Source organism: Rhodofomes roseus (assembly GCF_022264815.1).
Source record: "Rhodofomes roseus strain CIRM-BRFM 1785 chromosome Unknown C8Q71scaffold_4, whole genome shotgun sequence".
Taxonomy (NCBI): Eukaryota; Fungi; Basidiomycota; class Agaricomycetes; order Polyporales; family Fomitopsidaceae; genus Rhodofomes; species Rhodofomes roseus.
Window position 1 is genome coordinate 1,148,958 of NW_025952960.1, and position 24,698 is coordinate 1,173,655.

General features: G+C 53.9%; 6 protein-coding genes across 6 annotated transcripts; 2 read left to right on the forward strand and 4 right to left on the reverse strand.

Annotated features, from left to right (window-relative positions):
- Window positions 1–1,450: 1,450 nt before the first annotated feature.
- Window positions 1,451–3,299, reverse strand: C8Q71DRAFT_889985 (uncharacterized protein; the record flags this gene model as incomplete). The annotated part of the gene is made up of 3 exons (XM_047928641.1): window positions 1,451–2,177; window positions 2,227–3,225; window positions 3,278–3,299. 3 exons carry the CDS (start codon window positions 3,297–3,299, stop codon window positions 1,696–1,698), a joined length of 1,503 nt encoding a protein of 500 aa, XP_047782361.1. The 3' UTR covers window positions 1,451–1,695.
- A 1,076-nt stretch (window positions 3,300–4,375) lies between these two features.
- C8Q71DRAFT_742077 (organic solute transporter Ostalpha-domain-containing protein) lies at window positions 4,376–7,009 on the reverse strand. The gene is made up of 15 exons (XM_047922842.1): window positions 6,607–7,009; window positions 6,507–6,547; window positions 6,421–6,453; window positions 6,227–6,324; window positions 6,163–6,170; window positions 6,088–6,110; window positions 5,941–6,034; window positions 5,859–5,888; window positions 5,784–5,807; window positions 5,579–5,727; window positions 5,388–5,514; window positions 5,302–5,332; window positions 5,185–5,249; window positions 5,025–5,133; window positions 4,376–4,969 (listed from the first exon to the last, which is right to left on the reverse strand). The coding sequence occupies exons 1-15, from the start codon at window positions 6,736–6,738 to the stop codon at window positions 4,578–4,580; spliced, it is 1,356 nt and encodes a 451-aa protein (XP_047782362.1). The 5' UTR covers window positions 6,739–7,009; the 3' UTR covers window positions 4,376–4,577.
- Window positions 7,010–7,682: 673 nt separating this feature from the next.
- Window positions 7,683–10,345, reverse strand: C8Q71DRAFT_854751 (uncharacterized protein; the record flags this gene model as incomplete). The annotated part of the gene is made up of 21 exons (XM_047927095.1): window positions 7,683–7,769; window positions 7,836–8,031; window positions 8,091–8,115; window positions 8,168–8,225; window positions 8,285–8,312; window positions 8,373–8,422; window positions 8,479–8,488; window positions 8,606–8,706; window positions 8,775–8,817; window positions 8,887–8,902; window positions 8,966–8,977; window positions 9,037–9,061; window positions 9,126–9,160; window positions 9,216–9,241; window positions 9,300–9,325; window positions 9,386–9,403; window positions 9,465–9,474; window positions 9,532–9,630; window positions 9,706–9,719; window positions 9,781–9,859; window positions 9,942–10,345. The coding sequence occupies 21 exons, from the start codon at window positions 10,343–10,345 to the stop codon at window positions 7,683–7,685; spliced, it is 1,362 nt and encodes a 453-aa protein (XP_047782363.1).
- A 6,761-nt stretch (window positions 10,346–17,106) lies between these two features.
- On the forward strand, window positions 17,107–18,389 carry C8Q71DRAFT_854752 (FAD binding domain-containing protein; the record flags this gene model as incomplete). Its single annotated transcript, XM_047927096.1, has 2 exons — window positions 17,107–17,415; window positions 17,472–18,389. 2 exons carry the CDS (start codon window positions 17,107–17,109, stop codon window positions 18,387–18,389), a joined length of 1,227 nt encoding a protein of 408 aa, XP_047782364.1.
- Window positions 18,390–19,815: 1,426 nt separating this feature from the next.
- C8Q71DRAFT_854753 (uncharacterized protein) lies at window positions 19,816–21,125 on the forward strand (the record flags this gene model as incomplete). Its single annotated transcript, XM_047927097.1, has 3 exons — window positions 19,816–19,855; window positions 20,463–20,876; window positions 20,935–21,125. The coding sequence occupies 3 exons, from the start codon at window positions 19,816–19,818 to the stop codon at window positions 21,123–21,125; spliced, it is 645 nt and encodes a 214-aa protein (XP_047782365.1).
- Window positions 21,126–21,375: 250 nt separating this feature from the next.
- C8Q71DRAFT_429673 (GMC oxidoreductase) lies at window positions 21,376–24,677 on the reverse strand. The gene is made up of 18 exons (XM_047918499.1): window positions 24,232–24,677; window positions 24,060–24,167; window positions 23,948–24,009; window positions 23,853–23,896; window positions 23,725–23,798; window positions 23,600–23,669; window positions 23,473–23,549; window positions 23,351–23,409; window positions 23,258–23,296; window positions 23,184–23,195; window positions 23,058–23,126; window positions 22,828–23,006; window positions 22,630–22,772; window positions 22,495–22,573; window positions 22,134–22,443; window positions 21,939–22,080; window positions 21,802–21,885; window positions 21,376–21,743 (listed from the first exon to the last, which is right to left on the reverse strand). The coding sequence occupies exons 1-18, from the start codon at window positions 24,284–24,286 to the stop codon at window positions 21,568–21,570; spliced, it is 1,782 nt and encodes a 593-aa protein (XP_047782366.1). The 5' UTR covers window positions 24,287–24,677; the 3' UTR covers window positions 21,376–21,567.
- Window positions 24,678–24,698: the final 21 nt, after the last annotated feature.

A 24,698-nucleotide genomic window follows, 5' to 3' on the forward strand; every position in this document is an offset into this window, starting at 1 on the left:
TCAGTGGAGGTGGGCGCGCGATTCAATCACGCCGCCGAGCCAGGATCGGGTCTGGTCGACAGCGACGGCAACGGCAAGAGCTGGTTGCGCTGGGCCTTCGGCAACCGCCGCCAGATGCAGATCATGTCTATCTCGGCTGCCAAGTCGAATTCTTATTCGGAGGGCGTTGGGGCAGCGGCAGAGGGAGCGAAATGGTGGATGTATTGCGAGGAGGGCAGTAGGATGTGGAGGTAGCAGGAGATTCCGAGTTGTGGAACTCGACGTCAACTTGAAGTCAGTCCGCCGCCACACCGCCGGACCACGTGGGAGAACGACGCCGGGAGAAAGTGCCTTGACCGTGACGGCATTGTGACGGCAGTGTAGTATAGCACTAATAGATGTCGTGCACAGTATTGACCATAGGAAAGAAACGCAACGGTGAGCGGACTATGAGGTTAGCATACTGTCGATGGATAGAACCAGCAGATGGGAAATGCGACGAAGCGCCCGCTACTTGCAGTTCGTCGAGCGCTTGTGCGATGTACATTCGGCGGCAGTAAGTACTTGTTTGTAGGGTGACCCTCTCTCGCCCATCCGTGTGATGGTCGCACCTAACCACCGCACCGATAAGTACTTACGAGATGGCGGTGACCCTGTGTAGTACTTGTACGAGTGCGTCGGGTTTCCGTTCGTCGACGTCGTGGTCTTGGTTCAAGGGTGGGCGGGGATTCGATGCAGTCCAGGCGGCGCGGGCCTGCGTTATATGTACAAGGACGCGGTCAAAAGTGGAGCGGACGCGTCAGCACAGACGTATGTATAGAAACGATGAGGGAAGGCGAAAGCGAATGACGTTGGAAGTGAACTTGAGACGCAAAAGGCAAGCAAGCTTAGCTTCTGTAACAGGAAAGTGACGTCAACCGGAGATGACACCCACCAAGTCCCGGACAGGCCAACTGCAATTAATTGCAGCTAGACCACAGTCGATGTTGTGCTCGGTACTTGTGAGGAGAAATGCAAGAGACGTCCTTGCAAGATACTCGGTTTGTTTGCTGCTGTGATCAGTAAAGATATATGCAACCCTCGTTGATTCATTCAGTGAATGGACGCTTCCGCCAACGCGTTGCGCGAGGCCCGCCAGACGTAGATGCGATACATATCCAAATCACATTACAAAAAACCTACAATGGATCAGAACACCCAAGCGAGAAACGTACAGAAGGTGAAGACACCTGTGCCCTACAACACGACCCACACCGCGGTCAGTAGATTTCGCGGCAAGCCGCAAGGAATGAATGTACGGCGTCGCGCGAGAGAGCGGGTTGGCATAAGTAGAATATAAGGAAGAAAGGGTATGAGAAGAACACCACCCAATATGCGTGTATGGCAGCATGTGAAAAGCGGTGAGATGACTCTGGTAATCTCGAACAAGACAGGGTGACGAATGAGGAAAAGCGGCGACAGCAATCGAGTAATCAGGCTGCGGCCGGAATTTACGCGAAGCTATGTGGCAAGGGTAGAGTATGGAGATATCAATGATACTTCAAGGAGATACGTCAAGAAATTTGGGCGGGGGACAATTCCGCCAGCGAGCTGCTGACAACGTCAATATCGTACAGACTGAGTTGGCCAGCAATGACAGGATCAAGGGTAGAGCGGGTGGGACGACGGACAGATTGCACGGAAGGTGGCGCGGTTTGGGAAGCTGTGGTACCTTGCCTAGAGAGCAGAACCGTGTTCAGCGTTCTCCACGCCATATCTACTCTCCTCCGAGACTGCAAAGCTGCCCCGGGGCTCGTCACCGCCATCATGATCCTGGCTCTGCGGAGGCATGTCAGGATAGAGCGATGCGGGCGACGGCGGCGTCGGCTTGGACACCAGTCCGAACATGTCGATCGTGGTCGGGGTAGGGTCCTGCGCGTAAAGCTGTAGCATGCCGGTCCCAGTCGAAGGCGCCGGAGTGGAGGAAGTAGGCGGCGGCGAGCGCAAGTTACGTTCAGCGTACGCGCGAAGCATGTCATCCGGTGTCATGGCAATCCCAGGGATAGATGGCATCGGCATCCCACCCAGGATAGGCGACTGAGGAGCAGAAGGTGCCTGGAGGGCCGCGGCAGGCGGCATGGGCAGTTCAGGCTCGGGCATCTTCATCATAGCAGGAATGATGTAGCTATCGTCGGTGGGCGAGGAACCCGTACGCATCACTATAGAGGCATTAGCGCAATGCGGGGGACACTAAATGACGGTACTTACTGGACAGAGCAGCGGAAACGGAGTCACGGTTTGAGCTTGAGAATTCCTGTCCAGACATATGGGCACGGATGTCATCAGAGCTGAGGCTGAATGGTCCGGCGGTCTGCGTAGGCGACATCGCGTCCGGCAGCGGAGGGACATAGTCATCATGGAACGCACGCGTCCGGCGGTACTCCGAGGACGGACGCATGTCTGGCGCGAAGGACACCCGGGACACGCGCGACTGGCGGTCAGCCGCGCTGTACAGGCTTGCACGGAAGCCAGGGCGGACTTGAGCCATAACAGGCGGGGACAGCTCCTCCTCCGTAGTCTGCAGACGCAGGGAGTGCGAGCCGATGGAGGCCTGTCCACCATCGATTGTCGATGCGCGGTCTCCGCCGCTGTATACGCTGCTCCGGACAGCATGCGTCGCGCCTGCAGTGGTGACCGGTCTCCATTCCGTGGAGATCGTGGACATGCGCTTGTCTACCGCAACGCTGAACCGCTTCCGCTTCTCCTCCCTACGCTTGCGACTGCGCCAAATGTACACGCCTGCAAGGATACCGGCAACGGCGAGTAAAGTCATGATCACCGCAGCAGCAACCTTGCCCTTGGAGAGCCCGTGCTTCGGAACGTTATTCACGTCCTCCGAAATTGACCCAGAAGCGGTGTCGCTATTGGTGGAAGCGTCGCTTTTGCTATATGTAGCGTTCCATATGGGTCCGGCAGGGAGAGTGGCCATGAAGGTCGGCATGCCCGACTCGATGATCTCCAGCTGCAGGCTCACAGATTTGGTGGAGTTCCACCATGACGGTTGGAGGGTGGCATTGTAGCTTCCGTATGCATAATCGACGTTTTGCCAGATGTGGACCCGTGATGTGGCGGCGAGGGGGGCGAACAGGTAGATATCGACAGCGGTTGTGTCCAGGCATGTCGTATCCCAGCTGATTTGTAGAGGGTCGGATGAGTCGACTACGGTCGCTGCGCTAGGTGATTTGTAGAAGCCTCCGGTAGCGCACGCTAGGAGTAAGAGTCAGCTCGGCTCGTACAGACTGATCCAATTCTAGAATACTGAGGCGATGGGCAATGGTCATGGTCATCAAGCCCCTAAGGCAGTCCCCGACGGAAGACTCCGACCCGCAAACATCCAACTGTTCTGCGGCAACCACGAGTGCACTCCGCTGAGTTTCTGCACCACTGAGTACCAGTACCCGACTCTATTCAGGATATGTGGGAGTTGGCGGGGAGGCCAGATGCTCATCCTGTCAGAATGTAGATGTGGTACTCGAGCCTGTTCCTACACAGGGCCAACGCGGGTCGTGTCCATCAAGGCATGGTGAGACCATCCGGACGTCAGTGCCCTGGTTTGTCTCATCCATGATCCCATCCAGACAATTTGGAAACGAGACGCTAAGGCACTGCATACCGACGATGCGGGTACGAGCATGGACCATGCATATATGACTCCAGGGGGCAATGGATACACATAACCAGTGGGACGCGCACCGGGAAGCGTCATGCATAGTTCGAGGGTGCGTTTGCATGGCTAGAGACCAAGTGCTTTCGAATAACAACGTGAAGGATCATCCGCACAGCAGGATCAGCTTGTGCTACGGACTCCCCACCGATAGTCAGAGTAGGGTCCTAATCTCTGAATTCGCACTGCCCAGTCAAAGGCCTAGCTACCCTCTTGGTCTCTGTGCCCCCGTCTTCCCACCCGAGAAACAGCTGCTGCACCCTATATGCAGCTAGCACATGGGCCCTCACTATCGCCTATCGCCCGACTGGCAAGCAGCCCGTCCCACATGTCACTGCCCCAGAAAGCAACCAGATCTACTCACAGTCGCGTTTACGATGTCCGTGCGGGGCAACGGCGTGCCCGCTGCGAATTTTGTCGTGCCCGTTTGCCATCCGTTGGTTCCACAGTTAAACGAGCGTAAAGTAGAGAACGTGAGGTGAAAGGAGGGAGTGGGCGAGCAGCGGCTCCGTCGTCGTCGAGAACAAGAAGGTCGGCTTGGACGAGCTTGGCGGCTAACAACCTGTATCACGTGGAACCGAGTTGTGACCCGGGTAAGTACGACTTTGTGATGTCACTGACGTGTGATAGATAAGCACGTAAGTAAACTTGCTGACTTAAATATGTACCCTGATGCGGCTCTCGCTATATGCAGAGCTGTTCACGACATCGCATGCATTAGTTTACGAAACCATGGTACAGCAGCCGAGGTAGAGAAGACGATGTCCGCAGGAAAACACTATATCGACGTACGAGCAAGACAAGATAGTAGAGGGTCCACCCGACAAACGCAAAACAAAAAACATTACAGCGAAGGAGCTCGAGCAAGGCAAGTGAGAATCTCATCCTCTACTACTCAGCGCAGTGGGTACTGCTTCGCCTCGTCCACCAACCTGGGCTCCCGGTACCCGTCCAACGACCCTCTGCTCGACGCCGGGCTAATGTTCGTCCCGGTCATTCCTTCGCCCGACGGGTGTAGATTCGGATGGGGGCTCACGTAGGTGTACGGCGCAAGCCTGATATTTTCGTCGGAGCTCACCCGGGCATTCATCTCAGTGACTGACTCACTCGGGGAGTATGCCGTGTACTGCGACGAGCCGACGCCGAACGCTTCGCCCAGGTTCATCTTCGTCCGCGTCTTCCCGTCGAGCTCCGTGATCGTTACTCGGGGTCCGCGCGTGTACGGCTTACGGAAGATGTAGTCGAAGAAGAACTTGAGCGAGCCCGCGATCTCGATGACGAAGTCGGCTGGTGGGCGGATTGTCAGGACGCACAGTTGATACAACGATACGGTTGAACGCACTGTAGTTGATGCTGTCCCAGAGCGGGCGCCAGACACTCGTTGTGCCGTCATTCCCCTTGTACTCACTCGCAGAGAATGCCCAGATCATGAACGCCGAGAAGAACACCATCTATGCGCTCATGTTAGCATCTTGTCAACCCCCGTACGGACCTGTGCGAACCTCGATGCAAGTCGCGAGGGCGTTCAGACCGTTGGCGATGTTCGTCTCGGTCCAGTACTGAGTAGCTGCATTGCGCGTGAGAACATGCACTGTCGTATCTTATGCGGAACGACCCACCATGGATTACGCGTCCCTCTAACGCTTCGAACTGGTCAAGACCACTCAGTGGAGGCTCGATTAATAAAGCGTGAAGAGCTACGTACAACCAAGCCCTGGTAGAAAGTGAACATGACGATCAACTTGATAGACAGGAACTTCGCCAGCGGTCGTCGGCCCTTCAGCTCGTCCTTGGTAAGCGCATAGAAGACGATGAGTCCGTACAGCGCGATCCTACGCAACAAAAACGCTCATTTTGAGACGTCCCATACATCGAAAGGCTATTGTCGAGACGTACGTTATACTGACAGCGTCGATGACTTCCAAGTACGAGTTCGCTGTTTTGAAGCTCCAGGGTCCGGACTCGCAGAGGACGCCGTAGGCCTGGCAGATAATGCCTGCGATGGAAATCGCTGGCCGGATGATCACGTATTGCAGGACGGACCACTACCAACGAGTGAGCGTAGGCATGAGGACATCGACAACACACCGCTGTGTCGTACCTTCAGCGTATACATGAAGTAAGCCTATCTCGGCGCGTCAGACTGCGTGCGTATGCCTATGTACGTTGGAATCACCTTTGTTGGCCTGTATCTCCATATGCAGAACTGCAAGGCAGATTAGTCTGTCACGTCGTGCACGGTGCGAGCATCCACGAACCGGGAAGGGTAGCTTGTTCTTGTCCTTACGAGCGATGGCGTTGTCAACATTGTGCCCGGATGCCGTCGCAGCAACAAACTCGATCAATAGGAGGCTGATATCATTATGAGCGTTCCATCGCAAGCTATGTGTACCCGATAGACTCACAGGAATGCACTGAGGGTGACTGACTGCGGTTGACTTCAGACGACTGTCAATCAGATATAAACACGAATAGCGTACCTCATATGCTGGTAACCGTACGCGTGAGCACTACATCAGGAGTGATCAAGTCTACAGCACGTACCAGATTCGATGAATGAATAGTAGGTGTAGCTTCGGAAAAAGCGATAGGAGAAGAATGAGATGACCGCGTATACGGCAGGCATGTACAGTACTCGTATGCTAGGAACAACTAGTCAGATATTTGCGCCACGGGATAGAGAGCTGTCATAGGAGAGGCATTTGGCAAGTCAGGTGTAGAAAAATATGACGACGTACATTTGTCTTTGTTCTCCTGGGTTGGTGTAATGTCTGCGCCGCCGCCGTCAGTCGCCCACACAAGCAACATCGTCGAGAAGACTCACCGTGCGTGTTGCAATACATTGTAAAGGGTAAGCAGAACAGACTACCGCCACCAAGATTCAACACTCCCTAGCCGAGGGACCAGTCCAAGAATAGACTCACGACGCAGGCACAGCAGCCCGCTATGATCCATCCTATGCGGTGGGCATCCCAATTGAGCCCATTGGTGCTCCAAAAGCTATCCTGCTCGACGACTGCAAAGTTGTCGGACGGGCAGAGAGTTGAGTTCGTCATCGCTGTCGTTTCGGGGCGGGTGGCCGCTTCGTCTCTTGGCCGCGGGTCGTCTTCTGGGGAGTCGATGGGTATCGCTCGGCGGCCAGATAAATATACAAGAAACGAAGGAGCGCAGTAGGTAGTAGCGGGAGGAAAGGGAGGGTTGCCCACCAGCCCGCTGCAATGAGCCCGAGTGAGTTGCTGCCAAGTTGCTGCGCACTGCAAGTGCCGAATACCGAAACCCAGCTGCCGACAAGGGCGTCGGGATGCTGACTCATCAGCCTTATTCGCCCCAGAAAGGCAAATCTCCTCGTACCGCCACCGCCACCGGCACGCTCCACAACTCGTAAATGAACAACATTGATCACATACGACAGTCCTCGGAACGAGCTCAGTCTTCAGAGTACGACTGCCTGCAATATTGTGCACAAAAATAACACTTTCAAGTTCAAGAGCAGCTAAGTCCGCCAACGCGCAGTCGTTTACCCGGGCATGGTGGAAGACGCATGCGTGTCAGCACGGAGGCACAGCCCCGGACGCCCAAGCCCATATCATACAGTTCACTGACAAACTGCCTGCAGAGCCTATCTCGCGCTCATATATGCACCAGGCTCAGAAAGTTCCGAAGAACAACAGCCTCACGGCGATCTCTCGCAGCCTGCCCCGCCTTTCATCGGCTCTTGTCCCGCTGCAGCACCGATAGGTAAGCTATAAGTCATCTCACATGAAGTGTCCGATTGCCGGTGGGCTGCATGAATGGACACGCCATTCCACCAGTTTCCAGCTTCCGAACCATGTCAGGTAGCAGGTCAACCCCGAGTGCGGCATCCATCGTTTATACTCAGGTACACGCACACCGAGAAGGCTGTTCGTATGACACCCATACGTCGCATGGTGTCCGGACTACTGGACTCCTCCCTCTAGACTTCGCTTGGTGCCCGGGACATGGCTTCTTCGCTCGTATGTTACGGTCCTGCAGTCACTTTACCCTCGTACGAGTCTGCATGCACGGGTGTAACCGTCGTCCTCGTCTCCTTGCTCCCAGTCTTCATCTGGATTGGCCGCCGTCCATGCATCAGCACCCGACTTCACTCAAGCCAGAAAGTCGGCTGGCTCACCTCTTCGGTATCTCCCTTTCCTGATTCCACCTTCGTGTCTGTCGGAGATGACTCCGGGTCGGAGCCTGGTCTACACGAGCACACGGTGGCTGACCGAGAACGGACGTGTCCCATCCCTACCTGGAGCTTCAGCGCGTCATTGCCGGCGTCGACGTCCCGACTGGCCTCGTCGCGGTGGATGCTCCTGAAGTTCAGGCTGCACACACGGTGCCTGGTCAACGAACGCCCGAGCCGTATACAAAAAAGAGCGCCCACGTTGCTAGGAGTGAATTGGCGTAAACTGCGAGCTCAATGTCAGAACCACTGGTCGTAAACAATTGGCGTGGACGTACGTTTGCTCAAAAGCGGATGCAACGCCATATAGATCATGTTGTATGGCATCGTCACGAACTGCAAAAGTCAGAGGCATCGTCTTGGTAGTCTCAAACGCCATGTGGAGAAAGACATACGGTGAATATCACAGCGAGACCCACCACACTATGGGCCCCCCTTAGCATACTAGTACTCAGTCTGGCGATGGAAGGCTGCACGACTTACCTTGTGAGCAACCCGTTGTTGATCGTCCAATACGTCAATTTGTCGATCAGCTAGACCACCAGTTCGTCAGCCCGCTGCCAGCTCAGACGCTGTGGACTCAACGCACGCTGTCCGTTCTACGCGTAATTGTATGAATCAGTTACGCCAGCCCCGAAGCACAAGTTGATGCACTCACTTGCTGATAACACAACACGATCAGTAAAATTGGACGCTGACTGCGAAAGAGGGCTCACTGGCTAAACTTTGTCTTCTTTCGCCTCAACAAGATGACGAGAGAAAGGGTGATGATCCAGTCCGCGAGCGTGCCCGCGCCCATGCCTGTACCTACTAGGGCCTGAAGCACATGCCACCGCATCAGCCTGTAAGTAAGCACGCAGGAGCAAGAGGAGGAGTGGGTCTTACGGCGATCTGATGGGGCAGGCCCGCGAAGGTACGGATGATGAGCCTAGAAGGACAGTGAGCACATCCTTTCCCCAAGGGGGAGAATACAAGCGACGATATTCCACTGGCTTACATGCGGATTGTGACGACTACGCGAAGAGCGGCATGTCATGAGCATATGGTACTGAGACGATGTAATCAGAGTTACTCACTGCATCCGAATACTGCATGGCCATAAGCGAGTCTGGATCGGCGTAACAGTGTGCATGAACATCGGACGTACCTAATCTGACCGTAGACAGCACACCCTGTGCAGACGTGTTAGTGCGCGCCCTGTGTATGACCGTCGACATTGCTGAGCGGAGTACATACAATAACGATGACAAGAGGCCAACGTCGATGACCCACTACACCAGCATGTGAGTTTCCACAGCCTGCAGTCCATCCGCGCTCGCTGCTTACGGATATACACACGGCGAGCGTAGAACCTGTATGGATTGATGCGGCATTAGTCGACGAAAGCGCAATGCAGGTGTCATGGCCCACCCGTGCACGACGCATGTGATGAGGGCCTAAAGACGTCGGGGCGGGCCTTTAGCAAGTCGACTCAGACACAAAAGATGGGCTCGTACCGTCACCAGGACGCTGACCTTAAACCATGCATAATTTTCAGACTGGTCGCACTCTCGGGTACCGTAGTAGCAGACTCACGTCCCAACTCCTGTATCATGCACGAAGTCAGCGAGCTCTGCCTGTCCCTTATCAAAGATGGACTCACCAGACCGATTCGGCCAACGCACTCGGGTTGTCGTAGTTCGTGACGAGGTAGTAGTAGATCATATGCATGATGAGTATGATGTGGAGTGTATCAAGCACGCTGCAAGAGCGGATGCGTCATTGTTAGATCTTCAACCATCGAAACCCATCAGCGCGTGAGGAAATGGATGCCCACCACACAGACATCACCTAAGACAGTCCAGGTCTACACGTAAGACTTCGAGAATCCCACAGCATAGGACGGACTCACAACCCATCGTATGATTGGCGGGTCCTGCGGGAACGCCCGGTACCACTGGTACGTTTGCATAGACGTCACGCCATAGCCTCTACAGCCCATGCATTCAGCGTTACGGCACTCGAGACCCGTAGGAGTACTCCGGGTCGTATGGCACAGAGAACACGACTCACACAGCGGTGATGAGCGTCGCGACGAGCAAGGCCCCGATGGTATCGTTCCTATCCTCCGTCATGCTGCGTCGAGTGGACCGTACAGGTCGAGAGGAGGGCGAGGGACGGTGCGAGCAGCGAGCAGCCATGTCACTCGACGGGGCAGCATGGTAATAAGCCGCCTCGGAGCGCTTGCCAAGGGGGCGGGTAGGACGGAGGCACGGAGGCGTCATGACACGAGAAGGCTCCGAGATGTCCACTGCATTCGAATACGTCGAAGGTGAAGCCTTGAGTTGTGGTCCAGGATGCCTTGGTTCCTGGCCTGCCAACACGTCGAAGATACCCGGATCACGGTAGAAGTTGTGTCGTTCCGTCGTGCAACACCGTCCTCCGAAGTTCGCGATGCTCCATACTCGTAGGAGCATGGAATGGAAATAGCATACACCAAAAGGCATCCTTCTATGTTCAGGTGTTCAGGATGTCACTGGTGACATATATATCGGGATGAGTCCAGCAGGCAGGCTTGTTAGTCATGCTCAAGGTCAAGCTCCGAGAACCCAGCTCACGCACCGATACCTTTCCATAGCCTTTCAACAGAGGCTGGCCCGCAAGCAATGCGACATCGGACAAACGAAAGCGCCTCCAACGTCGTCGCCGGACGCGGGTTAGTTCCCCACCGAGGGCTAGACCGCGCTGACTCGTGGCCAGGCCGCCATGGGAGTTGAAGACGTATGACATGGACGGTCCAGCCGATGCATCAGAGTCCAAAGCAGATATTGGGAGCCGAAAGAAGTCCACCGTGGCGACATATTGCGAGGACCAAGAACTGAGAACTCCGGCCAGCTTGAACGCTCTGACGCGATCACGTGGGTTCCGCGGACGCGCCTGTGGCTGGGATGGGGTCTGGACGCGCGGTCTAGATCTTACCCCGAGAGTTGCTAGTAGGCTACTAGAACTAGATAATACGTGGTTGTTTGACGCAATGTATTCAGATAAAGAGCAACAATCGAGTGACTGCCCTTTCCAAACTATGCAACCCGGAACCGGTTTGAGGCGAGGAAACGAGGGTTTTTAGGATTCTAATTTATTCCTGACTATCGTGGGTAGACAGTAAACTATAGCAGATATTGCTGTTTAATATTGCTGTTTGACTCTACTAGTACTAGCTGTTGGAAGCGAATTGAGGGCGGCGGCGGCAATCCAATCATCCATGATGCACAGAGCGATCACAGACGGCCATGGCGTGGATGCTAGAGCTGCTGACAACTTCTTCGAGCTCGCCTTGACGCATAGATTCCGAGTTTGTGCTTATCGAGACCGTAGGATGAGAAATGAGCGTATAAATGGGGTACGGCAAAGGCAACAGTGGTCGCGAGACGCGGTGTGGCTGAGGCGCCCAACCTCGGACTAAGTACTAGCAGCGGGCAACCGTCGCCCCACGTCATGATAAACCCGCGATGCTCGTCAAGCAGGTTCGCAGACCAATAAAATTCCATTCCAATCAAGGTGATATAACTTTCCGTCGAGCAAGTGCACGACCACACCGCAGTGTGGTCAGTCTGCTCATGTCATGATAGGATCGTCTACTACGGCCCGGATTCTACCCGAGCCAACTGTGTAGACTCGCATATGAGTCAGAGGAAGACTGAGATGATTACCATAGGAGTGTTAGGAATGTAATCGCTTGTTGCCGAAGTTGATCGTAGTATTGATAGCGTGTGCACACTGCGCCGCATTCAATGCATGCAACGTTTCCCAGCGGGGGGACCACCGGGGTGACATTGGCAGTTTCACATGAGATAGGTCAGAGCCTGAGGCATGGTCGAGATGCAGATTCAGAGCTGCCAGTGTGGTAATGCACAGTTGACTTGGATATTCTGTTACACACGCAGTAGCACTTTCATATGATGTACTAGGTTGACAGGCCCATATGCAATCATGGTGATGTCCCAACAACGCAGTCGAACCACACAAGCCTTGTGCACTGGTACGACGGGAGAGATACCTCCTTCTGGGTGAGTCCGATGTTCATCTTTGTCAGTTTAAGTGCATCTACTTTCATTCATTAATGAATTAAACCCTGGATCTGATTTACACACTTTTGTACCCCTGTTAATCTAATCCTAATTCAATGCAGTCTTAATCCATTGCTCAGCTCATATGCCTAATCCTGGTGTATTACAGAGGTCTCTTGATGCACTCTTAATGCACTGCTGATCCACTTATGATGCACTGACTTAAGACATGCTTGATCTCAGTGTATCACAGGGGTACCTTAATACACTATTGATCCACTAAAGATGCATTGGCCAAGTCAGTGTATTACATGTTTAAGGCATACATGTATGCAGTTCTAAGCCGCTGGATTAGTTTTAGATCAAGGCAAAAAATAAAAAAGCGGACATATGGGGTTTGAACCACAGACATTAGAAAGCATTACATAATCACATCATCAAATCGGACCACAGGAACACTAACCACTGCACCACAAGTCTGTTAGAAATGTTGTAACACAATGTTATATGTCATATTGCTGGGATGCTGGACTTAGACATATTTTGGATGCTGGCACAGGGTGCCCTGCATTAGTGGTGGATCAATAGGTGTGTTAGCAGTGAATTGACACAGTGTGGTAACAGTGAATTAGCAGTGACTTGACACAGTGTGTTGACAGTGGATTAGCAGTGAATTGACATATTGTATCAGTGCTAGTCTAACATGTGAATCAGTGATGAATTAACATAGTGTATTAATGTTAGCCAGACAGGTGACTCAATAGTGACTCAACTGACAATGGATGCTAGATGTCAAATTCGTTAGGTCAAAGTTTAAAGTCACTTTTGAGTCACTTGTCAATTCACTGCTGATCCACTGTCAACACACTGTGTCAAGTCACTGCTAATTCACTGTTACCACACTGTGTCAATTCACTGCTAACACACCTATTGATCCACCACTAATGCAGGGCACCCTGTGCCAGCATCCAAAATATGTCTAAGTCCAGCATCCCAGCAATATGACATATAACATTGTGTTACAACATTTCTAACAGACCTGTGGTGCAGTGGTTAGTGTTCCTGTGGTCCGATTTGATGATGTGATTATGTAATGCTTTCTAATGTCTGTGGTTCAAACCCCATATGTCCGCTTTTTTATTTTTTGCCTTGATCTAAAACTAATCCAGCGGCTTAGAACTGCATACATGTATGCCTTAAACATGTAATACACTGACTTGGCCAATGCATCTTTAGTGGATCAATAGTGTATTAAGGTACCCCTGTGATACACTGAGATCAAGCATGTCTTAAGTCAGTGCATCATAAGTGGATCAGCAGTGCATTAAGAGTGCATCAAGAGACCTCTGTAATACACCAGGATTAGGCATATGAGCTGAGCAATGGATTAAGACTGCATTGAATTAGGATTAGATTAACAGGGGTACAAAAGTGTGTAAATCAGATCCAGGGTTTAATTCATTAATGAATGAAAGTAGATGCACTTAAACTGACATCACTGACCTACAACAAGAACCGCTCCATACGTCGATGTCCGCAGTATCACGGTGCTTCAAGTGACATACGCCTTAGCGGCGCTGGCTGGTGCCTTCAATCTGGTTGATGGGAGTCGGGACGCTCAGAAACCCTCGCTCCTGATGCATCAGCATCCAAGAACGCTGAGCCGCATGAGCGACAATTGAGGTCCGTGTCGTTATTTGCGATAGTAGAAAAGACGTAACTCCTTCTCTCGGAAGTATTCGTGAGCGTCCCATTGAAAGGTGGTCCATCCGAACCTTGCACGGCCTCTCATAGAGGAGCTCCCACGATGCGGTGGAGATCGTCAATCTACCACTCCCATGTTACAGAATAACGGGTCACATTGGCCATAGATGTCGTGCATACGAGTTCCCCGACTGCTATCGGGACGTGGACCCCTCTCCTTCACTGGCGCACTGATGACGCGCTTAACGTATGAATCTGTTCTCACCCAAATTTAGGCTTGATCTATCCAAGACAGCGCTTTCGGGCATCCGCTGTAATATATGCATAGGGTCATGTCTCATCGCTATGCAAAATTCCCCTTGGCGCAGCTATGTCGGGGCCGCATCCTTCATGTCGCTACGTGGACGTGCTCATCGCAGGTGGAGGGCCGACCTCCTTAGTAACTATATGTATGCTATTGCAAACGGGAGTTCGCGCGTTAGCAGTTGGTGAGTCCCGTTTTCATAGTTACAGATTCCCAGGTCATGATTGAACCAATCTGCAGAGCAATATGATCATGATGAACAAGTCCTTTACGGGCGCGCGACAATCGTATATTCGCGAACCCTGGAACTCTTGGATCAAATAGGTGTCTATGACCGCCTAGCAGACATAGGGTTCGCGGTAAGGTATGAAAACAGTCGTAATGGTGCATCTATGTCGTCTGATATGAAGGCGAATATCGTAGGGATGCTACAACGTTCAAAGATGGAGTAGAAGTCCCTGCGAGAGGATGGAAGTACGTGCTGAAGGCCATAGACGGGAACACATTCTTTGACTTCACGTAAGTGCCGAGCAGTCCATCAGGAAAGTGGCACCTTGCCTCAACGGCCTCAAACGGCCTCACCTGTCTAATTTGTGCCTAACTTGTCTCATTGCCTCACTGATTTTCGACTTGGCTGGCTTTGGTTTTGCGTACTTACTGATCGACGATACAACTTACTGATTGACAATACAATGAATGCATTACAATACTATCTATGTCGACACAGGCCGACACAGTTGTGTCGCTACTGAGTACTGAGATCCAATACCCTTGTTCTGGCCGCTGCACCAAATCAAATTCGCGTTCACCGCCGGCGTTGGCGGTTAACTCATCGCGGGTGTTCTGCACTTGGGCCCATCGTGCGCGTGCCAACCACTCACTCGCTCGCGAGTTGCTGCACCTCCGCCCGCCGTGGCACCGTGGCGGGTCGTGGCGGGTCGGACGGATGTTGGACAGCAGGATGAGCTGATTATCTGGGAATGTGGGCAAGTGGGCGGGCGAGTAGGTGCCCGGGCGTGCGGGAGCATTCGCAAGCAGGTACGTGGGCAAGCAGGTGAGCATACGGGAAAACGGGCAGGTTCATGGGTAAGCAGGCCGGTCAGACAGTGGGTGTATGGTCGAACAGCAGAGCGAGGCCGTACCTTTGACGTTCATGCTTGGCCTTGTAGCCCTCATCGCGCCCTTCATTCTGCTCCTCCTCAGTATCCCACCCTTATCTGCATGCACATCGGGGCAGCGTGAGCGGCATCTTGACAGATTATCGCATATTGGCTTGCCGACGTTGCGGGGCAAAGCGGTCGCTGGTCGCGTCGTGCGGGGAGGTCGTTATGGTGCACGCGGGCGGCGGGCGGCTGGCGGATGCGCGTGACGCGCACATCGTCGGTCGTCCATGCACGTCATTGGTCGTACAGGTGGTTGCAAGAGGGTGCCAGTGACTGACGAGGTGAAGAGCGACGTTGGCCGGCCATAAGTGATGGATCATTGAGGACGTCAACAGCACAGCCCAAAGATCGTTGAATGGCTGCCCTAAACTAGATAACAGCTCCGACCTGGCTCCGACCGCCGGCGCTCCGAGTCGGCGCGCACGCGCGGCCTTGCTTCGCTGGCACTTACCCTCACATCACGCAGTCGCGGGCACCTCGTCTCCCAACCTCAACGTGCAAGACAGCCGACAAGCATACAGAATGTAAGTCCCGTGTACACAAGCGTGCAGCAAGCTGACGGCTGGTACCAGGGAGGGAACGGCAATGGGTGAGGGCCCGGCCGAGCGAGCGGCGGGCGCGGGTACAGCCCTTGGGCATCCACCGCCTCTACGAAGAACACATCGAAGAACGGCGAGCATATGCGTAGTGCGCATGCCTTGTTCCCGAGGCGGGGCACGACGTCAGACGTGAGTAGGTTGTGCCCCACACGGCCCGCGTCTGGTTAGCGGCAAATAAATATGTGAGTTTCGTTTCGTGACTCATTATCCTGTATATGCACCTGACCGGGAGCTTCTCGTGAAGTACAGAGTGTGGGGGGCTCCAACACACTATGGCCGAAGTGCGGATATGATTTCGTATATGGTCTGTCCATGCCCTCGCTTTCGTCCTCCCGTGCCTGCGTGATTCTGACTCGGTGTGCAGGGGCCTATTCATCAACAAGCGCGTCTTGCTCAATGTCGATGCATCGTGCTCGTTGTGCTGGACGGTGAGTGAGGTTTAAAATGTTGGGCTCGAGGTGAAGAATATTGACGTGTTCAGTGTGTACTACAGCGCGACGATCTGGCGCTGGTATAAGAACTGGCCCGCAAACAAGGACGAGGTTGTTGCAGGGACTGGTGCGTGGCCCCGTTCTAGACATGTCGGAGACGCTGATCAGCATTGCGTAGGTGATATTCATGGCGATTGAGCAGCAGCGGATGGCATGTGGAGATGACGGGGCATGAGTGCGCATCGGGCGACCTCATGGGATGTGGATACCCTCACGGAACTCGCAAATAGGGTAGGCTGTTGACCGCATCTCGGAGGGGTACAGAGTGAGGAATTAGGACCGCTGTTGTAGATACAGCTCAAATATATTTGTTATTTTGTTGCACTGTCTTCCGGCTCACTTAAGTACCTCATGTGTCTATGTGCCCTATGAGCCTCATTGCCTCATTGCCTCATCACGTCTCAGATGAGAGATAATCTACTCAAATGAGACTTGAATGAGGCAGCCCGTCTCAGACTGTCTAATTGCCTCATTGCCTCGATGAGGCAAAATAGGCAGGTGGTGCACATTCCTGATGTCCCGCACTTCAATTACCAACGACGAGTCTAGGATGAGCGTGAGACAGAGATACTTGGAAGAGGCTCTAAGGGAGCATATATGCGAGCTTGATCCTCATGCTATACAAGCTCCTGTCAAACTAGTGAGCTACACAGTCGACGAAACGCCGAACTATCCGATACATGTCATAGTACAAGATGGCAATGGTATAAAGTCTGGAATCCGATGGTGAGCCAGTCCCATTCCAGGGGTTGAGAAGCTTACCAACGCAATCTTCATCTCTGTTGGTAGCAAATACTTGATAGGGGCGGATGGCGGGCACTCTACAGTACGGTCGCTCGCAGGGATCGGCTTTCCAGGGACAAGCTCCGACCATCGATGGGTGCGCATGGATGGGATCTTCCACACAGACATGCCACACCAGCGGGCGGGCGGCGTCTCCATCGAGTCCGCCGAACACGGTGACGTTCTCTGGACGCCGCAGGATAACGGGCGCACGCGGATAGGATTCGTTTGCCCTGATCACCTATGGGACGACGTCACCGCGGAAGCGCTCATACAAGAGGCAAGAAAGGCTCTACACCCGTTTACGCTCAAAATCGAGAAACTTGACTGGTGGACGGTTTATGCAGTTGGACAGCGAGTGGCGGAGACCTATCGCTCGGGCCCGGTATTCCTAGCGGGCGATGCGGCGCATACCCATTCTTCTGCAGTTGCTCAGGTGAGCATCATAAGCTTCATCCCTGTCCGTCTCTCATATTCGTCAATGAATCACAGGGCATGAACACCGGTATCCACGATGCGACAAACCTGGCTTGGAAGCTCACAGGCGCCCTTGCAGAGTGGCTGCACGAGGACGTCCTGGCCACGTATGATGCTGAGCGGAGGCCGACAGCCGAACGAGTCATTCAGCTAGATCGCGACATTGCATCGCTCATATCGGGTGTGATACCGTGTCACTTCAACGCACCGCGTGACGCGGACCCCAATGCATATCTCGAACAGGTACTCCTGAACAATGCCTCTTTCACCGTCGGACTCGGTATCGCATACGAGGAGAATGCCTTAAATCTACGTCGTGCTGCCCGCGCGACGAAGACAAGCGAACTCATCGGTCGTCGTGCCCCAGATGCAGCATTGTACAGACCGTTTGCCATCTTGCCATGCAAGTTGTACAGCTGCATGCCCTACATCGGGAAGTTCTGGATCCTCGTCTTCGCAGGCCGGATGGAACCGGGCCCTCCGGGTGGGAGGCTCGAACCCACATGCTCTGCTGCGTACCGCGACCTAAAGGAATGCCTCGATCACCCCCAGTCCTTCCTGCATACCCTAGCACCTGTCTTCAACTTCCTGACCATCCCGTTTGGGACCGGGGCACTACAGAGTGCTGAAGCTCTCGGCGAGCAGCCACTAGGGAAGACGGTGTACGACCACACTGGAGAGGCCTACACACGTTATGGCATCGACGCGTTGGAAGGTGCCATCGTTGTCGTTCGCCCGGACAGTATGATCGGTACAGAAACGTCACTCGGTGCCGATGGCTACGATGACCTTCATCGCTACTTCGTTGGAGTAGTGTGTTCCTGGACAAAGCACGCCTCCATCGCAGCGCAAGGTGACACACGGGCAGTAGGGGAGATCTTGCTCGACGATGAGCTAGAGACCATTCGGGTGGTCAGGACGGCTGCCCAGTAGAGCAACGACGGGCAAGAAGGATGATACTGCGAGCGTGGTGTGCTCCGCCTCGTACTATGTGTTGGCATGTAGTAGTTGCGTTCACATTGACGATTAAAGTACTTTGTCCTCACCATATTACAGTTCCTGCTCGATACTTGACTCGGCCCTACGTCTCTGGAGAGAGGCAGCTGAGTTATACGAACAACAGGCAACCCGTGCACCTCGGGCGTACACAATTCGGATACATAGAAGGGTACATTGTACTGTGCCTGAACGTTGGATCATGACGAGATACATATAGCGCGAACATTCCTCTACTCGGTGTACGTGCCCTTCAGTATATCGGCAGCTTGCTCTGCGATGGCGTATACAGTTGCTGATTGGAGGAACATCAGAGCTTGTAGAACTTCGCAAGGACACCTTACTTACACATCCATCAGCAAATCGTGCAAACCCTCTGACGGGTGCCGTCAGGGGCTTCATAAGCGTTCAGGACGCTTCAGATTGCTTCAGATTGGCTCATATGGTCAACCCTCAGTATCTCGATTTTTTGCAAAATGTCTTCGTCAGACAGAATCCTCAGACAGCTTCAGGTATTCTCAGACAGCCTCAGGGCCGCTCAGGCATTCCCAGAGCAGTCAGAATCCACGTCAGTGTGTCAGATATGCCAGAGAGAATATGTAACACAAATATATATGTTGTACTCTGTACGAGGCATACATAGGGCCAATTGATCCCCGAATCTAGCTAGTGCAGTACACTCGCGCAGGCTACTTACCATCCAATTCATGCGCATTGCGCGTCGTAGTAGCGGTGTACCGTAATCGCCCAGTGTGCGCTTGCTGGGCGTGTCGCGCTTGCGTCTCCTCGCGCTCGCGTCTGCCAGGCTCATCAACCTGGTCCGTCAGGGATGGGCTAAATGCCCGTTTGTCGTCTTGGTGCTCGGCGGACTGGCTCCAAGTTCTCGACGTGTGGTCCTCCTTGGCGAACTAGGTCACACCGAGCTTGAGCGTGCGAGTCAGCGCGTGCTGCATTGTAACTGTGTGCGGTAAGTTCGTGCTGGCCATACCCGGGGCGCGGCATGTACAGGCTTTCCGGTACATGCTCACCGGGCTTTTCTTAGGGAGGCTGTGCCACTCGTCTTCACCGCGCTCGTGCTTTTTCGTACATATGCGCACTGGGGCCATCTCCATCATGTTAGTCTTCGTCAGGTTGTCCTGGATGGGATATGCTTGTTAGGTTCGTCTGCGGGTCAAGTGGACAAGTGAGGTACACTCACTGAAGTTTCTGTCCCGCTGGCCACCCATTCTCCACAAGCCTCTGGCGGCCCGGGTGCTCTAGGCGCGTCGCTGGAGCTCTTTGCGGCTGCTGAGCCGCGCGATCGTGGGGCGCGCGACCGGTCGATTCGCGTGCTGACGTGTCTTGCGGACGGGCCCGTAAGTACATGATCGAGGTAGGCGGCAAGAAGGACACGCGAAGTGAAGGTAAGAAATGGCGATGAGGGTGCTGAGGTCGACTCGAGGGCGGACGTGTGGTGAAGTGCGGTGAGAGCGAAAGCGAAGTAGCAAGCGCGCGTCAGTAGCGTGACGTGGCTGAGGCGCTTAGCACTTCAACTGCGCCTCCGAGGAGTGACTCACAGCTTCCACATCGACGCTCAAGTCCGACGCTGCAAGATAGCACCCTGTCCCAAGAACGACGCGGATTGCATAAACAACACAGAGAAGAAAGAGTCGGGACATGGCAGGGAATACAGGTGAGTGCGAACACTCCATATTTGAAGGTACGGTACGCCGTCCGCAAACAAGTGGACGTTATGTTCATTGACTCCTATGGTCACTCGCACACCCGACTGCTCATGTACTCACGCACCCGCCCGCTCGTGCGCCCACCCTTCGTTCGGTCACCCACCTGTCCACCGGCTTACCCACCCCTCCGAGTCTAACCTACCCTGCGGCCTCGCTACCCCAGTTCCGCCCAACGGCCAAGCCAGGAACTGTCCCCCACGCCCAGTCCATGAGCGTTAGAAGAGCGCGCCGAGTTGCCCGCGTGGCGTCGCCGTGACCGCACCGCGATCCACGTCGTGTTTGCCAGTGAAAGGATCGGACGGCGCGAAGCATGGCTCCCGTTCTGACGCCGCGTCCGACGACCTCCACGTCAACTACAAGACCGGCTTCCCCAACATCAACGAGGCGAACCTCCTCTGCATGATCGACATCTGCGTCGTGCCCGCAGCGCTCGGCACACTCCTCGGCAAGCATAAGCTCGACTTCCACGGCACGTCTCATGTGTTGTGCGCCTTCCGCCCGGGCATGGAGAAGTCCGCTCTGAAGCCTCATCCTCGTCGACTTCCCCCTCTCCCGCGTGCTCTGCGGCACACAACCTCGACATGGCCATGGCGGCGGGCGATTGGTGCGTGTGGCTCGGGACCTACAAGCAGGGATCGAGCACGAGTGCAGGGAGTGGAGACGGGGATGGTGCGGATGTGGACGAACGCAAGACTGCCGGGTAAGTCGTTACCCATCCTTTTTACCTGCGCTGTTCCGCGCACTCTCTCGTGGCGCAGTCTCAACTGTGTGCAAGACCAGCTTCGGCGCCGGAAACCAACACCGCAGCAGACCGTACACCCGAAACGCGCGCCGCTATGCTTCGCTCGTGCCTATCGCACCCCCGCTGTTTGCCCAGCGCCTGTCTGCCCCGCCTCGAAGTGCCCGCTCCCCTCGGCCGTCTCCCCTCACCTCACCTTTGTCTGCATAGCCTCAACACATCAAGCCCCGCCACAGTGCAGAATTTCAGTCAATTGTGAGACAATATGACCCACCGTCTGCGCATCTCGCAGCTGCCCGCTCTCCGCCGACGCGATCAACAAGGATCGCCCTCGCGCCTGCACCCAACGTGAGAAGACCTGCTTGACCAGTCATGACTCGCGCGCACACAACATTGCTCGGTGGGTAATCGTGGCATCCGCTGCTGTTCAGGCGGCAACTCTGCCAGTATCCTACGCCGCGACACCTACTATGTAGACCTTTGTAACAACGATTGTAATAGTCTACTAGTCTCTCAATACATTGGTTCATTGTACTGTGCTATCTGACATTGTCTGATGTGATCTGAGCATCTGAGACGAAATGAAATGATCTGACAAAGTTTGTGATGTCTGGAGTGTCCTGATGCTCTGAAGACTTCTGAGGGCCAGCTCTCAGACACAAATGCTGTCAGAAATTGCACGGTTTCCTGATGTCGTGTGCGCGGCGAAGTGCAGGGGCACAACTGAAAGGTCAACGACGCGTACGTTGTTCGTGCCGTACACCCTCAGCTCAGGATCGACAACACCGCTGTGCTCTCTCGGGAGCATAGAACAAGAGCCTGCAGTATCTGCAGTGCGTGATGAGATAAAACTGTCATAGAATTCCAGCAGGAAGGTAGTACTCACGCCAAGTGGTGAGCGCGTATTTCCTCGCCCACTCGCGAATCTCTTCTTCATTCGCGATTTTAGAACCTGGATTGTGTTCGCATACTATGGACCACCATCATTAGCGAACGAATGAATAGAAATCATGGTGGTCGTACCGATGAGGTTCTTAAGCGGCGCGACATCTGCTAACGTCCTGACCCACTTCACAGACTCAACAAGAATATCCAAGTCAACTTCTTGCTCAAAGTATCGCGGATCAAACTCGGGCTCTACGCGAGGATCAGATGATATTGAATGCTGTAGTCACAAATAATATTAGCTCATGCTTATACGGACATCGTCAGACTCACAATGGTACCCCTCGAGAAGCAATGGTTCATAGCCGGGACTATCGACAGGTACTGCTTGCCCGCCTCCGGTGGTGCCGGAGAAGAGAAATGACCAGGGAAACATATGACCTCGCATTCAGGCGCTCCGTTTTTGATACGCTCGAGTTGGATCGTGTACTGTTCCATCAAACCAGGAGGGAACCTATGCGCGTTGGCCATGATCTTTGCTTTGGCTTTCTCGTAGATGACATCGGAGAGCGATGATATCCGCTTCAGTGGGTTGAAAGCGAATCCGATGACGGCCTTGGTAAACAAACCTAGACCTTTGGAACTGTGCGGGTGTCAAGTGTCAAGATCGAGGAAGACAACATTGTTTGCTTACTGCAGTTCCAGATGCTTTGCTGCGTGCGTGGGGTCCCGGAGCAGATCGGCGGTCTCAAAGTCAACAGTGTCCTTGAGTTCTATTCCGTCGACATCAGCCTCTCGCCCAAGTGCTGCAACAGACATAAGTATTCACCCCAGCTTACACCCAGATTCAGATGTTCCTGAACATTCTCTCCCACTCCGGGTAGCTCGACCTTCAGAGATACTGATATCTTGTCGAGAATGTCTTTTCTCCCTATCCCAGAGAGCTCGAGAATATGGGGAGTCTTCAGGGCCCTGTGATTCGGAGTCTTGAATATGAGGTAGTGAGATCACAAGGAGTTGCACATACCCCGCTGTCAAGCAAACGTCCTTCGCGGCATCCACGGAATACAACCTATCCTTGTACTCAAATTCGACGCTGGCAGCACTCAACTTGCCGTTGGCAGCTTCTCGTGTGTTGAGCCGATGAGCCGTAGCATGTACGAGTACGGTCAGGTTCGGCCGATCCGCTACCGGGGTGTAAAACGCCTATACAGCAGTTCAGTCAGTCTTAGACAGAATGCCATTGCTAGAACCCACTGTAGTCGCATACGACCGCGTATTTTTCACCGGATCGTAGGTGTTAGGGACAAGGCATATGCCGTTGGGCTAGTGGGAGGCAGGTCAGTACACATGCAAACCATGTGAAGACAGCGTGCGACATACATCCCCGCTCAGCTAGACATTGGAGCGTGTGATGTCAGGATATTTACTACACTGGTATACCAGAGGCAGCTTACCGGTTGAGAGGCGGAAGGTATCCCAGCGTTGCGTAAAGTCTGTACGAGGCCTTATCAGCAGACACATCTTCACTAAGTAGGCTGTTCTTGCACCTGAACCATACAACGCTCGACCTCATCGACCAAGCCAGGAAATGAGATCTCCATGGGACCTGAAATTGTAATTGACTGCTCAGCGCCGCAAAGCATATATAAATACGACGGCTATTGCGAACCTTCCCTCCCGACCTCCCACGAGGAGAAGTCAACCTTAAGGATGTCATCGAGCTTTCCGTCGCTGGGGGCGACGAAGCTGCAGAAGCACTTAGTCTCCGCTGTCATAAGCACGACGAAAGAGCCTACCCTTCAGTCCTCGAGACGTAGTGTTGGTAATTCTTCCAATTCCAGCCGGGATTCCCGAGCCTCTCGAAGTCTTATTGAACGACTAATGGAGTAACAGATGATGATGCGAACATGTTGCACTATACCGTCAATTTCCTCTTTGGGGGGTTTGGCCCACACCATGAAGTTGATCTGCGAGCTGCCGCCAAGACCTTTGCCTCTGTTGTACCTGAATATCAGACAGCGCATGGCAAGCCTTCAATCCGACGCGAACCTGAACCAGAGGTACTCCGTATCGTCGACCGCCTTCTGCTTGACCTTCACCATTTGTCAGTAGGGATGAAGAACCTGGCAAAGGTGTGGACCCACTGTTTTGTACGGCCATGTCCAGTCTGCGTTGGCAAAGTGACTGCCCCAGGACCCCGGACGCACTACATATCTCCATGTCAACGGCGCTCGCACTCGAAGTCGTGCTACTTACGAATGCCCGCCTCATCCAGGTTGGTTCCTCCTGCTTCTAGAACAAGAACCGAAACATCCGAGTCTTCAGAAAGCCTGGCTGCCAATGTCAGGCCAGCAGTGCCGCCCCCTACAGACAGAATATCAGTTCGTGAAGTCATAACTACGCCAGACTATGTGTGTGTGTGACGTACCACATATCACGTAGTCAAATGTTCTGTCAGATACCTCGTCAATGTCAGCAGTCATTGTCGTGCTTGGTCTCTGTGTTGTTAGCTGAGAAGGAGATGTGCTGAGGAGCACCGAGTAGGACGCAGCCTGTACTTAAGCGTTCCGCTCTATGCTCAATAGGTGTCCTCGGGGGGCGAACTCCGCCGAGGTCAACGTCTGTTCATCGTGCACGACGCTGCACTCCCGTCGCGCGGCCTCGGCGCCATCAAGGAGCGCTAACGCAGGCTTGTCGTGGAACACTTTGCACGTCGGATATCGACGAGTGCCGGCCATTCTTACCTTATTGGGGGACCGCGCAGGCCATGCACGGTTGATGTCAATGTGTTTCAAGCAACTTATCATGAATGGAAGTACCGCCCCCTACTGTCCAATGGTATCGCCGCACGTTTCGCCGCTGGCGGGTTGAACCCATCGCGCCATGGCCAAACAG

What these genes read in the sequence shown, in the direction of transcription:
- C8Q71DRAFT_742077 (XM_047922842.1), bottom strand. Translation starts at nt 6,738, where the DNA reads ATGACGAACTCAACTCTCTGCCCGTCCGACAACTTTGCAGTCGTCGAG. An exon ending in ATCGACGCTGTCAGTATAAC is followed by an intron (nt 5,515 to 5,578) that starts GTACGTCTCGAC and finishes TTTGTTGCGTAG; the next exon opens with GATCGCGCTGTACGGACTCA. An exon ending in AGAGGGACGCGTAATCCATG is followed by an intron (nt 5,250 to 5,301) that starts GTGGGTCGTTCC and finishes CGCGCAATGCAG; the next exon opens with CTACTCAGTACTGGACCGAG.
- C8Q71DRAFT_429673 (XM_047918499.1), bottom strand. Translation starts at nt 24,286, where the DNA reads ATGACTGCTGACATTGACGAGGTATCTGACAGAACATTTGACTACGTG. An exon ending in TACGTCTCGAGGACTGAAGG is followed by an intron (nt 23,550 to 23,599) that starts GTAGGCTCTTTC and finishes GTGCTTCTGCAG; the next exon opens with CTTCGTCGCCCCCAGCGACG. An exon ending in CGCGGTCGTATGCGACTACA is followed by an intron (nt 23,007 to 23,057) that starts GTGGGTTCTAGC and finishes ACTGCTGTATAG; the next exon opens with GCGTTTTACACCCCGGTAGC.